The 14,853-nt window shown below is 41.1% G+C and overlaps 1 protein-coding gene and 1 long non-coding RNA gene across 4 annotated transcripts in view; one reads left to right on the forward strand and one right to left on the reverse strand.

The window, feature by feature from the left end:
- The window catches only part of LOC132712603 (uncharacterized), a 39,272-nt gene that overhangs the window by 10,927 nt on the left and 13,492 nt on the right, over positions 1-14,853 (reverse strand). The gene's annotated exons all lie outside the window — the stretch shown is intronic.
- The window catches only part of CAPS2 (calcyphosine 2), a 39,633-nt gene that overhangs the window by 10,518 nt on the left and 14,262 nt on the right, over positions 1-14,853 (forward strand). For 2 of the 3 annotated variants that reach the window (XM_034403556.3, XM_034403555.2), the window contains exons 6-10: positions 4,532-4,564; positions 4,861-5,049; positions 5,987-6,109; positions 7,406-7,473; positions 14,448-14,567. In XM_034403556.3, the coding sequence (XP_034259447.2) occupies positions 4,532-4,564; positions 4,861-5,049; positions 5,987-6,109; positions 7,406-7,473; positions 14,448-14,567 (533 nt within the window). Of the gene's footprint in view, positions 1-4,531; positions 4,565-4,860; positions 5,050-5,986; positions 6,110-7,405; positions 7,474-14,447; positions 14,568-14,853 lie in introns of those variants that run through there. The other variant, XM_034403558.3, reaches the window with a different exon arrangement.

Raw genomic sequence — 14,853 nt, forward strand, 5'->3', positions numbered from 1 at the left:
CAGCTGATGAAATGGTTGGCGAGACGGTGGCAACAGCGACTCCGGATAGGGGGTTGATAATGATGCCTGGGCTAATAGGCGCTGCATGTAGCAACACGGCGGCGATGATGTCTATGGCAAGGGGGGTTACCACAATGGCGAGGGGAATGGCGCTAATGGCAGCGATGGCGACAGCAACACCAGGAGGCTGCAAGGAAGCCCTCGTTGTTAATAGAGGAGAGGGCAATGCTGCAAAGGCTATAAATGTTAGGATCCCTTCAACCTCTAGGGATCTGTTGCACTCCTCTTTCTTGAAACTCTGAGGACTTATTAAACTAATTGAACTAAGTAGCCTGAGCAAGGTGATGGATAAGGACTGAGGATTACAAACTGGAGATGATGACTTACTCTCCCCCTCAACTGTCCCTCTCTCCTTTATCAGATGTAGATCTATTACGACCACTCAGCGTTAACTTGCAATCTTAGATCGATCTGCAGCTTTATTTACCACCTATTCCCCAAGATTACCCTGATTATTTAACCCTAAATACTTTGTCCAGTGGCTCTGCCTTACTTTTTTGATCTAATCCTCGGCCATCGCTGGTATCAGGACTGGAGGAGATACAGACATCGAGAGTCTTGGATTATGGGGAGATAGACCACCTTCTCTTTGTTTGTTTCAAATGGTTTGGTCGCTGTGAGAGGACGACCCTTTGAGACCTCTACCCCCACCTCCTTCGGATGGACTTACTACAACCACAAGACTTCCCATCGTCGTGAGAGGGCGATGATGTTCCGATGTATTGACATTTGTAACATACTGGTCTCCCTTTTACATCTATTTCCTCCCTTATTTTAAATTACCTGTCTTAACCATCTCTAACACTCTTAGAAGAAAATGATCCTTCATCTCCTTCAACTCGCTCCTATCTTTGATGTATTCAACTGCGGAGCTCCTTGCACTGCGAGATTCCCCCCTCTCGCATGTCTGGCCCTCTCAGTTATCAAGGGCCGCCCTTGAGGACGGGTTTTGGAACCCTGAGAGGTGGTTTGCAAAAAACCGACGGCTTTGGGGTTTTTTAGATAAATCTTTAAGTTCTATTTTAAGGGGTTCTGGGAGGGATTGTGGGAATGGATCTGGGGGGATCCATAAATCCACTGAAAGGGGTAATGGGTCTGATAATTATGGTGGGGAGGATGGGGACAGAAATCTGACAAGAATGCAGGGGGATGAAGCGATGGGCATTAGTATAGTAAGTGGGAGGGGCAGATATGACGGCTGCAGGGGGCCATATTATGTTTTGGGAGTGCGCACTCGTTGTTTACGAGCGATTGCCCACTCCGACCCCCAAAGCACTGCTCGTTTCCCGGGTTGTTCAGAGTCTCAGACCCTGGGTCTACGGCTGATGTTATGTAATGCCAGGTCAGTGGTAAATAAAGCCCCCCTCATTCATGATCTTATTTTAGAGGGGGGTGCTGACCTGGCAGGGATTACAGAGACCTGGTTAGGCAGGAGGGAGGAGTTCCCCTTGTGGAAATGTGCCCGCCAGGTTTCCGTGCATTCCATCAGCCAAGGACTCAGGGAAGGGGTGGGGGAGTGGCAGCAATCATTAGAGAAAGTCTTTGCCCGAGGGAGGCCACTGTTCCTCAGATAGCCGGATGTGAGTCCCTCCTTGTGAAGTGGGGTCGGGGGATTCAGATGGGCCTACTGATTGCGTACCTGGCTCCCTGCCACGTAACAGCGGTCCTGCCTGAGCTGCTCGACATTATAGCCGGGGTGGCGGTGGAAACCTCCAGACTTATTATTATGGGGGATTTTAACCTGCCATCCGCTGGTGAGATGTCGGAGACGGCTCGGGAGTTCATGGCTTCCATGACGGCCATGGACCTGATCCAGGTAGTTCAAGGCCCCACCCACTTGGGGAATCACACTCTGGACTTGATTTTTGTCTCTGATCAGTGGCTGAATGATCTAAGAATAGGGGATATAGACATCAAGCCCTTGTCATGGTCTGATCATTCTCTCCTTCACATGGACTTTCAAGTCACTTCCACCCACCGCAGGAAGACGGAACCAACCAAATGGTTCCGTCCCAGGCGCCTGATGGAATCCGAAAGGTTCCTGATGGAGCTTGGGCCATTTCCTGAGACTCTGGCTCACAACTCGACTGAGGACCTGGTGGTCACCTGGGACAGGGCGGCTACTGGGGCCTTGGACCGCGTCGTGCCTTTGCGGCCTCTGACCCGATGCCGATCTCGTCTAGCTCCTTGGTTTTCCGAGGAGCTGAGAGAGATGAAGCGTCGGAAAAGACGCCTGGAGAACGATTGGAGGACAAGCCGATCTGAATCTGACCGAACACAGGTGAGATCTTATATTAAGACCTACCTAGTGGCGATAAGAGCGGCGAAGTCTAGCTACTTCTCCGCTCTTATTGCATCTGCAGAGAACCACCCAGCTGCGCTGTTTAGGGTGACCCGCTCCCTACTTCAGGTGGGGGTACGGGAAGATCCCTTAAAGGGTCAAGCTGAGGATTTTGTACAATTCCTGCATGATAAAGTCGCTCAGATTCGGGAAGGCCTGGACTCCGATTGGGTAGATCCAGGGGAGGAGACGGGGGCAGGTCTTGAGAGCGTTATCTGGGAAGAGTTTGACTCTGTGGCTCCTGAGGATGTGGACAGGATTCTGGGCAAGCTTAACGCTGCCACATGTTTATTGGACCCGTGTCCCTCCTGGTTGGTACTGGCCTCCCGGGAGGTTACACGAGGCTGGCTCCAGGGGATTATAAATGCTTCTCTGAGTGAGGGTATCTTTCCCGCTGCCTTGAAAGAGGCGGTTGTGAAGCCCTCCTCAAGAAGCCTTCCCTGGACCGGCTATATTATCAAATTATCGTCCAGTCTCCAATCTTCGCTTTGTTGCGAAGGTTGTTGAGAGTGTGGTGGCACGACAACTACCCCGATACCTGGATGAAGTTGTCTATCTGGATCCGTTCCAGTCGGGCTTCAGGTCACGATACAGCACGGAAACGGCATTGGTCGCATTGGTGGATGATCTCTGGAGGGCTCAGGACAGAGGTTGCTCCTCTATCCTGGTCCTATTAGATCTCTCAGCGGCTTTTGATACCATCGACCATGGTATCTTACTGCACCGGCTGGAGGGGTTAGGAATAGGGGGCACCGTGCTTCGGTGGTTCTCCTCCTTCCTCTCTGACCGTTCGCAGTTTGTGTTGGCAGAGGGGCAGAGGTCGACCTCGAGGCACCTTATTTGTGGGGTGCCGCAAGGGTCAGTCCTCTCACCCCTTCTGTTCAACATTTATGTAAAACCGCTAGGCGAGATCATCCGTGGTTTCGGGGTGAGTGTTCATCAGTATGCTGATGATACACAACTATACATCTCCACCCCAGACCACCCCAATGATGCCCTTGCTGTGATGTCCCGTTGCCTGGAGGCCGTGCGGATCTGGATGGGGAGAAACAAGCTCAGACTCAACCCCTCCAAGACCGAGTGGCTGTGGCTTCCGGCGTCCCGGTATAGTCAGCTGGTACCATCACTGACAATAGGGGATGAGATCTTGCTCCCCACAAAGAGGGCCCGCAACTTGGGTGTCCTCCTGGATTCATGGTTATCTTTAGAAGATCATTTGACGGCCGTGGCCAGGGGTGCCTTTTATCAGGTTCGCCTGATCCACCAGTTGTGTCCCTTTCTGGATCGGGACGCCTTGTGCACGGTCACTCATGCCCTAGTTACCTCCCGTATGGACTACTGTAATGCTCTCTACATGGGGCTCCACTTGAAAAGCACCCGGAAGGTCCAACTGGTCCAGAACGTAGCTGCGCGGGTGATTATGGGTGCAGCTCGTTACGCCCATGTAACACCTCTCCTACGCGAGCTGCACTGGCTCCCTGTGGTCTTCCGGGTGCGATTCAAGGTGTTAGTTATCACCTTTAAAGCGCTCCATGGCTTAGGACCTGGGTACCTACGAGACCGTCTTTTGCCACCAATAGCCTCCCACCGACCAGTTCATTCTCACAGGGAGGGACTACTCAGGGTACCGTCAGTCAAATTATGTCGACTGGCGACTCCCAGGGGGAGGGCCTTCTCTGTGGGGGCTCCAACCCTTTGGAATGAACTGCCCCCGGAGATACGGAATATCCCTGATCTCCGTGCTTTCCGCCGTGCCCTCAAGACCCTGATGTTCCAACAGGCGGGGCTAAACATACGAACATGTGAATGATTTTTTAAATGTTATCTAATTCTGGATTTTATTTAATTGACCAAACTAAGTAATAATTTTAATTAGCAATTTTATGATGTTTGTGTGTCTATATTTTTCTTGACTGTACACCACCTTGAGTCCTACGGGAGAAAGGCGGTATAGAAATATAATAAATAAATAAATAAATAAATAAATAAATAAATAAATAAATAAATAAGATATTCTGATTTTTTTCTTCATTATTAAAACATATCACATTTTGTTAATTAGTTTAAATAATGAATTTTTAAAGAAGAGAGTACTGTAAATATATATTTTCTTCCCTTTTTACTGTATAGATAGCAAGGAGACCTGACATGAAGAAAATTGAGGTAAATAATTTAAGAAGTAAACGAATCATGTTTTAAAATAACAATTATGGACTTTTTTTGTAATGATGGTGATGATACATGCATATTTGTTCTACTCTGAAACAAATCCTATTAGTAAAAAATGTAACTTTATATTTTCAATATTTTTTGCTTTAGATTTGCAATTACATCTAGCATCTGTGCAAATCTGAACAATCTTGAGTTGATAAACAATGACAATTGATAAATATTTAAATGTTATGTTTAATTGATTCAGATACTATACCATTATTACTGTTCTGATTATTTATTTATAGCTTTCTTCAAAGGAGCAAAAAACAATACCAGAAAATCTGCCACTCCCAAAAGACATATACAAGCTGAAGTATCAGCAATATGAAACAGAAATGAAAGAGGGTTATAAGCAGTATTCTCAGAGAGCTTCAAAAAAGAAAATAAATAATAATCTGTTTCATGAACTTCCAGGCAAGATAGCTGAAAAAAAGGTAACATACATATATTACCCCAGTATAATAACTGTATCTAAAATACTGTAGGGAGATTAGCTTCACTAAAGCAAGTGTAGTGCATAAGGTATAATAAGAACAATCTAGAAGACAGTGAATAGATTTTTGTTTTGGACTAATGTAGGAGTTAAGTCTTTCCCCACCCCCCACCCCCAAATTCTGCTTTTTCCAACATCTACCTATTCAACTACATTTTTTCCCTTTGAAGCTCATTGTATTTCCCCCTTTGTTTTATAGTTCCATGTTCCATTTCTTTGCATTTTAATTTGGATATAGTTGCCTGGTTAATTTGCTGTTTTCATTTTTGCCCTTGGTGATTTTTGAGTTTGCACTGATAAGGACTTGGCTTGGTCTTCTAGGATGGTCACAGTTTCCCAGTTGAAACCACATCTTATGAAATTAAAAAGTTTTCAGCATGTCTTCTGACTGCTAGTTGGTGTTCATGGATATGTTATGCCAGTCTTCTGCCTGTTTGTCTTACATAGTGGTTGCTACAGTTAATACACTGTATATTGTAGATTATTTCTTATGGGGCTATTGGGTCATTTGGTTTGCTTGGAATGTTTTGAAGGGCTTTAGTTGGCTTGTGTGCTACGCTGATTCCATGTGGTTGTAGTAATTCCTTTAAGGTCAGAGATAACTTTAATATGTTTTGCATAATGGGTTTCTATTTATTTTAATAGAAACAGCTGCTGTATGCAAGATTTATGAATGTCTCAATGTTTCAGTATTTATATTCTTTTGAATTTCTCAAAAATTCAAGGGTTAGATAGGAAAAAGTTAGATATAGGAAATATGTTTAGGTTACTTCCTGCGCACATTTTAGCAGCAAGGAATTAAAATGAAATAAATAGTAGTGATAACACTCACTGGAATCACCAATTTCATCCAAATATTATGTTTTATTCCCATATAGGATTTACAACCAGAAAAACAAAGACTGGATGAATTCACAGTTCTTGATGAAAAAGCCCTTTTACAGCAAGGTTATACAAACAAACCATATACTATGCAGCATAGTATAAGAAAATTTGATGTTGTAAGTTTAGTAGGCTAAATTAAAGTGCTAGAAAATTAGCATATATTGTTATAGCTAAGCAATGTAAATAAATAAAATTAACCCAATATAACTTGGTATAGTGCCCTTCTAGCTTAAGTACTTAATAATGATTTTTTATTGTGCACAGATGAAATGGAGCCAGTCTGGTCTACTGTTTAAGGCTCCAGGCTAGAAAATGGAATATTATCTGTTCTAGTACCATTTTAACCATGAAAGCCAGGTGGGTGACTTTGGGCCAGTCACTTTCTCTCTCACCCAACCCACCTCAAAGGATTGTTGTTGTAGGGAAATTAGGAAGATATATTAGATATTTGTCTGCTTGAGTTATTTTAAAATTAATAAATGTGGGATGCAAATAAATGAAATGGTACTGCTATTGAAACTATTTTCAGTTCTTACTATTTTTATTTTCCATTAAGAATTTAAACAAAACATTATTTAAACAATTTGAAACTCTGAGTTTAATATGTATCAAGATGGCTTATAGAAATAAGTTAAGAAAAGAATTGTTACAGTATTAGACATGCAATGTATATTAATATTAATAATAAATAAATAATGAATATAGCTGTAAATTTTAATTGTTATTGCACAAGACATTTGTACCCATACAACACACTGTTTAATGGAAGATGGATTGTTTGTATTAAAATAAAATTAAAAATTAAAAAAAAAAGATGGCATAGAACCAGTTTCATGTCAGCATGTTCATGCATGGTTTGATGGCTGAATAGATACTAAGAAATATTTCTTTATTTATTAAATTTATCTTCCCCCTTTCATTTAGGAAAGCAAGGCAGTGTGCATAGTGCTATATCTTATTTCTCTTAAAAAAGGTTTGTGAGGTGGTTTTCAGAGAAAACTACTCTCAAAGTCCTCCAGAAGGTTTCTGTGTATGTGGGTAGACTAGAATCTGAGTTTCCTGGTACAGCTTTTTAACAACTACACAATGAGTAAATTTTACTTTAGTTACAGTTTAGGATAAATTATTATGTCTGACTCCAATTTGAAACAAAATTAATATTATTTTTAGCATTTCCTTTTGATGAAATCTGCCCAATTCAATAAAAATGATGGGTTTTTTCCTAGATTAAGATTCTGCATTAATTATTTGTAAAACCTTATAACAAGGTAGTGTTTTATATCTGTTTTGTTTTTAAAACAACATTCCTCACTGCTTCTTGTTAAGAGTGCTTAATCCTGTGGTTTATTACACTTGTAGCAATACTGTTGAAAGTATTTAAATGGCATTTTTATTCAATGGTTACTTTGCAGGAAGAAGTAGCAGCAGAAAGGAAAAAACAAGCTGTGGTAGAACAAGTGATGTTAGATCAATTGTGTAGGTAAGATAATAAAATGCTAATTACTCGGAGGCTCCAACTGGTCCAGAATGCGGCCGTATGGGTGATTATGTGGGGGGGGGGGGCGACATGGTGCACCCATGTAACACCTCTCCTGCGCAAGCTGCACTGGTTCCCGATGGGGAACCAGTGCTTCTTGGTGCGATTCAAGGTGTTGGTTACCACCTTTAAAGCGCTCCATGGCTTAGGACCGGGGTATATACGAGATCGCCTTCTGCCACCGATAGCCTCCCACCAGCCAATATGCTCCCACAGAGAGGGGCTCCTCAGGGTGCCGTCAGCCAAACAGTGTCGACTGGCGATACCCAGGGGGAGAGCCTTCTCTGTGGGGGCACCAGCCCTCTGGAATGAGCTGCCCCTAGAGGTTCGTATGATCCCCGACCTGCGTACCTTTCGCCGCGCCCTGAAGACACTCTTATTCCAACAAGCCGGGCTGGCCTAATAGGAATTTTTAAATTGGGTGTTTGTTAGTTTTTAATTTCGTGGGCCAAATTTTATATATTTGTTTTAAAATTGTTCTTAAATTTTGTGGTTTATATGTGTTTTAATATGGCTGTACGCCGCCCTGAGTCCTTTGGGAGAAGAGCGGTATAAAAGTTCAATAAAATCTAAATCTAAATCTAATCTACCGGTGAGTAGCTAGAAAAGTACTAATGGCCTGTTTTCCCCAAAATAAGACATCCGCTGATAATAAGCCCAATTGGACTTTTGAGCACATGGCAATAAGGCCAAGCGCCTATTTCAGGGTTCAAAAAAATATAAGACAGGGTCTTATTTTCGGGGAAACACGGTATATAGCAGGGCTATGTATTTCTGTTGAAAGAGATGGTTCACAACAAGCAGAAGTACATACAAAGCTGTATTGTTGAATCATTAAAGTAGCCCCTTTTTTCTCATAATATTGTGGTTGCTTCTGGTCATCTTACATATATAGTTGATTTACTATATTACTTGAAATCACTTGATTTACAAGGTCAAACCTAAACAAATGGCATTGTTATAACCCAGTATTTGAAGAGCAGAGAATCATGCTTCCGTACACAAGAAATATCACAGTAGCTGAGCAACAAACAGATTGTGGGGGGAGCAAAAAAGATGTTAAATATGTTGGGAAAATTTGTTCTATTTCTCCCCATCCTCCCACAAGTCATCTGTTGTATGTTGATTTATTTACTTTATAGTTCTCTGAACATCAGTGGATCAGTGATTATGAGACCTGTTTGGGGAAGTAAATTGTGAGATCAAATAATTGGTTATAAAGGGGAATTAAAAGACAACAGTATTGGTTATTGTTTCCATTATGGAAACTTGGTGGGATGAAACCCACAAATGGAATTTTGGGTTTTACCAAGTAGATTGATAGATTTTTATAGAAATGGATTGTTCATAATATGAAAAAGCAAAAAGTTGTGATTTGATGTTAATGCCTTATTTTACTGTAACAGAGAGAAGTCAATGCTTCTTTTTCTTTCTTATCTTTCCTCACTTCTCTTTCCCCTTTCCCCCACCCCACTGCTTTTCTATTTACTTTATATTTTGTATTTTATAATACTTTATAACTCAATAAAATGGTTTACTTGAAATGGAATAGAAAGCTAGAGGGATTTAAATTATTTAAAAGAAACAGACCAAATAAAAGAGGAGGTGGAGTTGTATTATATATAAGAAATAACTATATCTCTACAGAAATAGAGCACAACAATGATAAAAACTGTCTTGAATGCATATTACGTCAATATAAAAAATGCATTGCCATACTACAGGCCACCCAACCAAACAGAGGAAAGAGATAATTTTTTTATTAGTCACTTAACTAAGGTACTGTATGTAGGAAGCACATCACAATAGTAATGGGGGACTTTACTTCCCTGACATCAACTGGGAGACAAACTCTGCACTAAGTGGAAGATCAAACAGGCTCCTGACAAACCTAGCAGACATCTTTGTCTCCCAAAAAGCAGAGAAGGGAACTAGGGAATCAGCCATATTGGATTTAGTTCTTAATAACAGAGATGAAATGATAGGTGTTGAAGCTACAGGAACCTTGGGGTGGGGGTAGGGAAATGATCATGCAATATTGAAATTCAACATAATATGCAAGCACAAATAATAGAACAAAGTCAAACTAGAGTCTTGGGATTTAAGAGAGCTAATTTCAATAAAATTAAAGAGAGCTTGGGAAGAATTCCATGGATGAGAATGCTCAAGGGGAAAACAATCCAAGAAGCTTGGGAAACTTTGAAAAGTGAGATTATAAAAGCCCAGTCTAACACAATATCAATGAAGAAGAAAAATAACAGCTCTCAAAAGAAACTAGCATGGCTGCATAAAGAACTCTAATAAATTTAAAGAAAAAAAGGGACATAACTAAATCAGATTATCAACAAAGAGCCCATGCCTGCAAAGATGACGTGTGGAAAGTAAATGCTTAAAATGAACTAAGGCTTATGACAAAAGTCAAAAATAACAAAAAAGCTTCTTTCAACATGTAAAAAACAAGAAAAAAGTCAAGGAAACGATTGATCCATTAATGGGAGAATGTGGCAAGAAGGTGACAAGCAGCGGGGAGAAAGCAGAACTGCTTAACTTGTTTTTTGCACAAAACTCCTCCTTTACACAAAAGGAAAAAACAATCCAACCTATCAAAAACAATACCATAAAAATCTGATGAGGAATGTAAGTTAAAATAGGCAGCAACATACAAGGCATACTCTGTGATATTTATTACCGGCTTCGCTGCACTGAAGCAGCGAAGCACTTCTTAGTGCTCGCGTGCTTCAGCTCAACCGCAGAGGCGCTGGAGAACGGTTTTCCCACTCGTGCCATTTTGAAGATAAATGGCCGACCGCGGAGGCACTGAGGGCTTTTGCCTTTCCCGCGCCTAACTTCAAAGGACTCATTGAGCCACATCGGCACGGAGGAACGGAGTGAGTTCCTGTGCCATTTTTGGGGGCAACTAGCGAAGCGGCGCTTTAAGGGTAATCTTTTACTCCTACGCCTTGTATGCCGGTGATTCATCCACGACCATTTCGTGACTGGAATTTCTGCTGTCAACCAGCCATTTGACAATTGCCTGGCATATCTGCTGTAGTACACAGCAATCGCCTGTTGGGGGTATTAATTGTGGGTTGCGCTGAGGACATCTTTGATTTGCACCCTCCCCTCCCCCCATCTCCTTAAAAAAATACTAATAATACTAATAATAAAAAATAATACTCCTGCCATTTGGATTGCCTTTCCAGCATCATTCAATTTTCTTCCTGGCCTTTACCATCTGACCAATCAGCTTTATAACATGGCTGAGTCGGATCTGTCATCAGACATTGAACAGGCCTGTAGCCCCCCCCAAGACACATACATATGTGAAGCATGCATCCAAAGGGACAAAAAAACCGCAACAAACATGCCTCTGGCGTGTCTAGGCCTTCAAGCACATGTCCACCCTAGACGAAATCAAATCACCAGGACCAGATGGATTACACCCCAGAGTTCTGAAGTAACTGGCAGATGTGATCTCAGAACAACTGAACTATATCTTTCAAAGATCCTGGAGCACTGGGGAATTATCAGAGGACTGGAAAAGAACTGAAGTAGTTTCCATCTTCAAAAAGAAAAAAAAAAGATCCAGGAAACCACAGACCTATCAGCCTCACTTCAATACCTGGGAAGATTCTGGAAAAGATAAGCAACAAATCAGCGAACAGCTAGAGCAGGGGTTCCCAACTGGGGGTGTTTGCACCCCCGGAGTGTTTAAGATGATATTCCAGGGGGTGCGAAAACTTGAGTATAGAAGTTTCAAAATTATAGTGTATATGCATAATTATATGCATATAATTATTTACTTTTGTAAGGGGTGTGAGAATATATCAGAAGCGTTTTAGGGGTGCAGGGTATAGAAAAGGTTGGGAACCCCTGACCTAGAGGAAAACAAAGTCATAAACAAAAGCCAACATGGGTTTGTCAAAAACAGATCATGCCAGACAAAACTTATTGCATTCTTTCACAAAGTGACAAAATTGGTGGACCAGAGGAATGCTGTGGATATAGAATAGAATAGAATAACAGAGTTGGAAGGGACTTTAGAGGTCTTCTAGTCCAACCCCCTACCCAGGCAGGAAACCCTACACCACTTCAGACAAATGGTTATCCAACATATTCTTAAAAATTTCCAGTGTTGGGGCAATTCACAACTTCTGCAGGCAAGTTGTTCCACTTATTAATTGTTCTAACTGTTAGGAAATTTTTCCTTAGTTGTAAATTGCTTCTCTCCTTGATTAGTTTCCACCCATTGCTTCTTGTTCTACCCTCAGGTGCTTTGAAGAATAGTTTGACTCCCTCTTCTTTGTGTCAACTCCTGCCATATTGGAACAGTGCTATCATGTCTCCCCTATAATTTACTTGGGCTTCAGTAAGGCATTTGATAAAGTAGACCACAACCTACTACTTTATAAAATAGAAAAATGTAGGTTAGACAGCATCACGATCAGATGACTTTGTAACTGGCAGACCAATCGCACTCAACGTGTAGTCCTCAATGGAACTGCATCTACATGGAGGGAAGTATGCACTAGGGTATCCCAAGGCTCTGTTTTAGGCCTAGTACTCTTCAACATCTGGAAGACGTTATTTGGATGAGAGGATCAATAATTTGGATGAGAGGATAGATGGGGAACTTATCAAATTTGCAGACAACACCAAGCTGGCAGGAATAGCCAACACTTGAGAAGATAGGTTTAAGATACAGAAAGATCTTGACAGACCGTGGGCGCTATCTAACAATTATACAAGAAAAACCAAATGCACAGGTATAGTGTAGGACTGTGATAGCGAACCTATGGCACGGGTGCCACAGGTGGCACGCGGAGCCATATTGGTGGGCACGTGAGTGTTGCCCTAGCTCAGCTCCAGCGCGCATGCGCGCACCAGCCAACTGATTTTCAGACCTTCCGGTCCCACCGGAAGTCGGGAAACTGGCTGTTTCCGGCCTCCGGGGAGATGGGGAAGGCTGTTTTTGCCCTCCCCAGGCTCCTAGAAAACCTCTGGAGCCTGGGGAGGTGGAAAAACAGGCCTAAAGGCCCACCATGTCATTGCATGCTAAAAGCAGGGGGAAGTGTGTGGGGGGGTCCCATGCGCATGTGCGGGAGGGCGTGGCCCATTGAATTATGGATGTGGGCACCCGCACCCGTGACCCCCCATTCTCCCCCCGCTTTTGGCACGCGACGGCAAAAAGGTTAGCCATCAGTGTAGGTGGTACCTGGCTCAATAGTGGTGACTGCGAGAGATATCTTGGAGTCCTAGTAGACAGTCGCTTAAATATGAGCCAGCAGCGTGCTACAGCTGCCAAAAAAGTCAACACAGTTCTAGGTTGTATTAACAGAGGGATAGAATCAATATCATGTGAAGTGTTAATACCACTTTATAATGCTTTGGTAAGGCCACGCTTGGAATACTGCATCAGTTTTGGTTGCCACAATGTAAAAAAGATGTTGAGACTCTAGAAAGAGTGCACAGAAGAGCAACAAAGATAATTAAAGGACCAAAGGCTAAAACATAATGAACGGTTGCTGGAATTGGGTATGTCTAGTTTAATGAAAAGAAGGACTAGCAGTGACATGATAGTACTTGTCCAATATCTCACGGGTTGCCACAAAAGAAGAGGGAGTCAAGCTATTCTCCAAAGCACCTGAAGGCAGAACAAGAACCAATGGATGGAAACTAATCACAGAGAGAAGCAACCTAGAACTAAGGAGTAGTTTCCTGACAGTTAGAACAATTAATCAGTGGAACAACTTGCCTCCAGAAGTTGTGAATGCTCCAACACTGGAAGTTTTTAAGAAAAGATTGGACAGTCGTTTATCTGAAATGGTATAGGGTTTCCTGCCTGAGCAGGATGGTTGGATTAGAAGACCTCCATGGAGCCCTTCCAACTCTTTTATTCCATTATTCTGCTATTCTGCTTACTACATGCCATATGGTTAATCATGTGACTAGTTTATTTATTTTGTTGGTTTATTTAAAAGACTTAAAAACACAACTGTTAAGTGGCTTACAACAATAATAAAAACTATAGTAATAGAAATGATAAAATCATGCCTCAGCCATTCTTGTCTGGTGCAGCCAAAAAAAAAAAAAAAAACCAGTCCTGGCTATCTAACCTTATATTGTCCCAATCTTGGGCGAAGAACCAGCATAGCTTTAGAGATATAACATCCAGTATCATTCTCTTTGGCCCAATTCAATGCCCATAAGAATGTTGTGAAGGATATCATAAGCCATTGAAAGATCCATTAGGATCAAAAGAATCATCCTTTTTTGTCTTTTTTTAAAAAAATGTTTTTTAACCCTAACCCTAACCACTTTCTCATGCTTTCACTACTCCCTGAATCTGCCAGACCCTAGGCTGGCTCAAATGAATGAGATCCACATGGATGAGGTCAAGAGAACAGGTGAAGGGACTGCTTTAGCATTAAAATATTTAGACTTCATATTTTGAACAATCATAATGTATGAGCAATCCCATACATTACCATCACATAGTGTACCGGATACCTGTGTTTACTGTAATGAAGCCAATTTGTGCAAATGCCTTGTAGTATCTGTCACTTGAATGTTTTTTATGAACTCTAACATTAGGTTTTATGAGACAGATAACAATTTATATAAATATGTAATATTCATAATACTTGAGTATTGCTAACAAAGAGGATAATGAATAGTGTATTTATAGTTCTATCAGTACAATTTAGAAAAGTTGCAATGTATATAGGACAATTTAAGCACTTTTATGTTGCATGAAAAGTATTGGTAATTTTATTGATATTTCTCTGATTGTACAACACTTATTTAACATGTAAAGATTAATAATTTAAAAATAAATTATTTTTAAATAAAAATAAAACATTAAATAGGTTTATATCTTAATGTGATAAAACCATTTCCGTATTATTATTTTTTAGAGCTGTGATAAGTGATCCAGAGCAAAATGGAAATTCAGATATTTATAAAATGGCTCCTATTCTTCCTGGATTAAGAACAGCACCTCTGCGCTTTAGAAAAAGAACATTACATGAAACAAAGTAAGAAATGTTATACTATATTGCTTTATGGATAATGTCCCCAAAATTATTTCATTATGAATCTTTCATTAATTTCAGATTGTGCACCTAAATGAAATCTGTTTTTTGTAATAGTAATGTTTATCTAACAATGGTTTTTAGCTCTTTTTAAAACTTTCATGCATTTCACTATATGTTTAAATTATAATGTATTACTCACCATTTTATAGACATGAAATAAATTAAAATACTATTGCTCCCATGAGCCAAGAAGGCCTATGATTAATAGTTTCATTATTTGTAGCTC

The sequence above is a fragment of the Pantherophis guttatus genome, chromosome 7 (genome assembly GCF_059756535.1).
Source record: "Pantherophis guttatus breed Tessera chromosome 7, ASM5975653v1, whole genome shotgun sequence".
Taxonomy (NCBI): Eukaryota; Metazoa; Chordata; class Lepidosauria; order Squamata; family Colubridae; genus Pantherophis; species Pantherophis guttatus.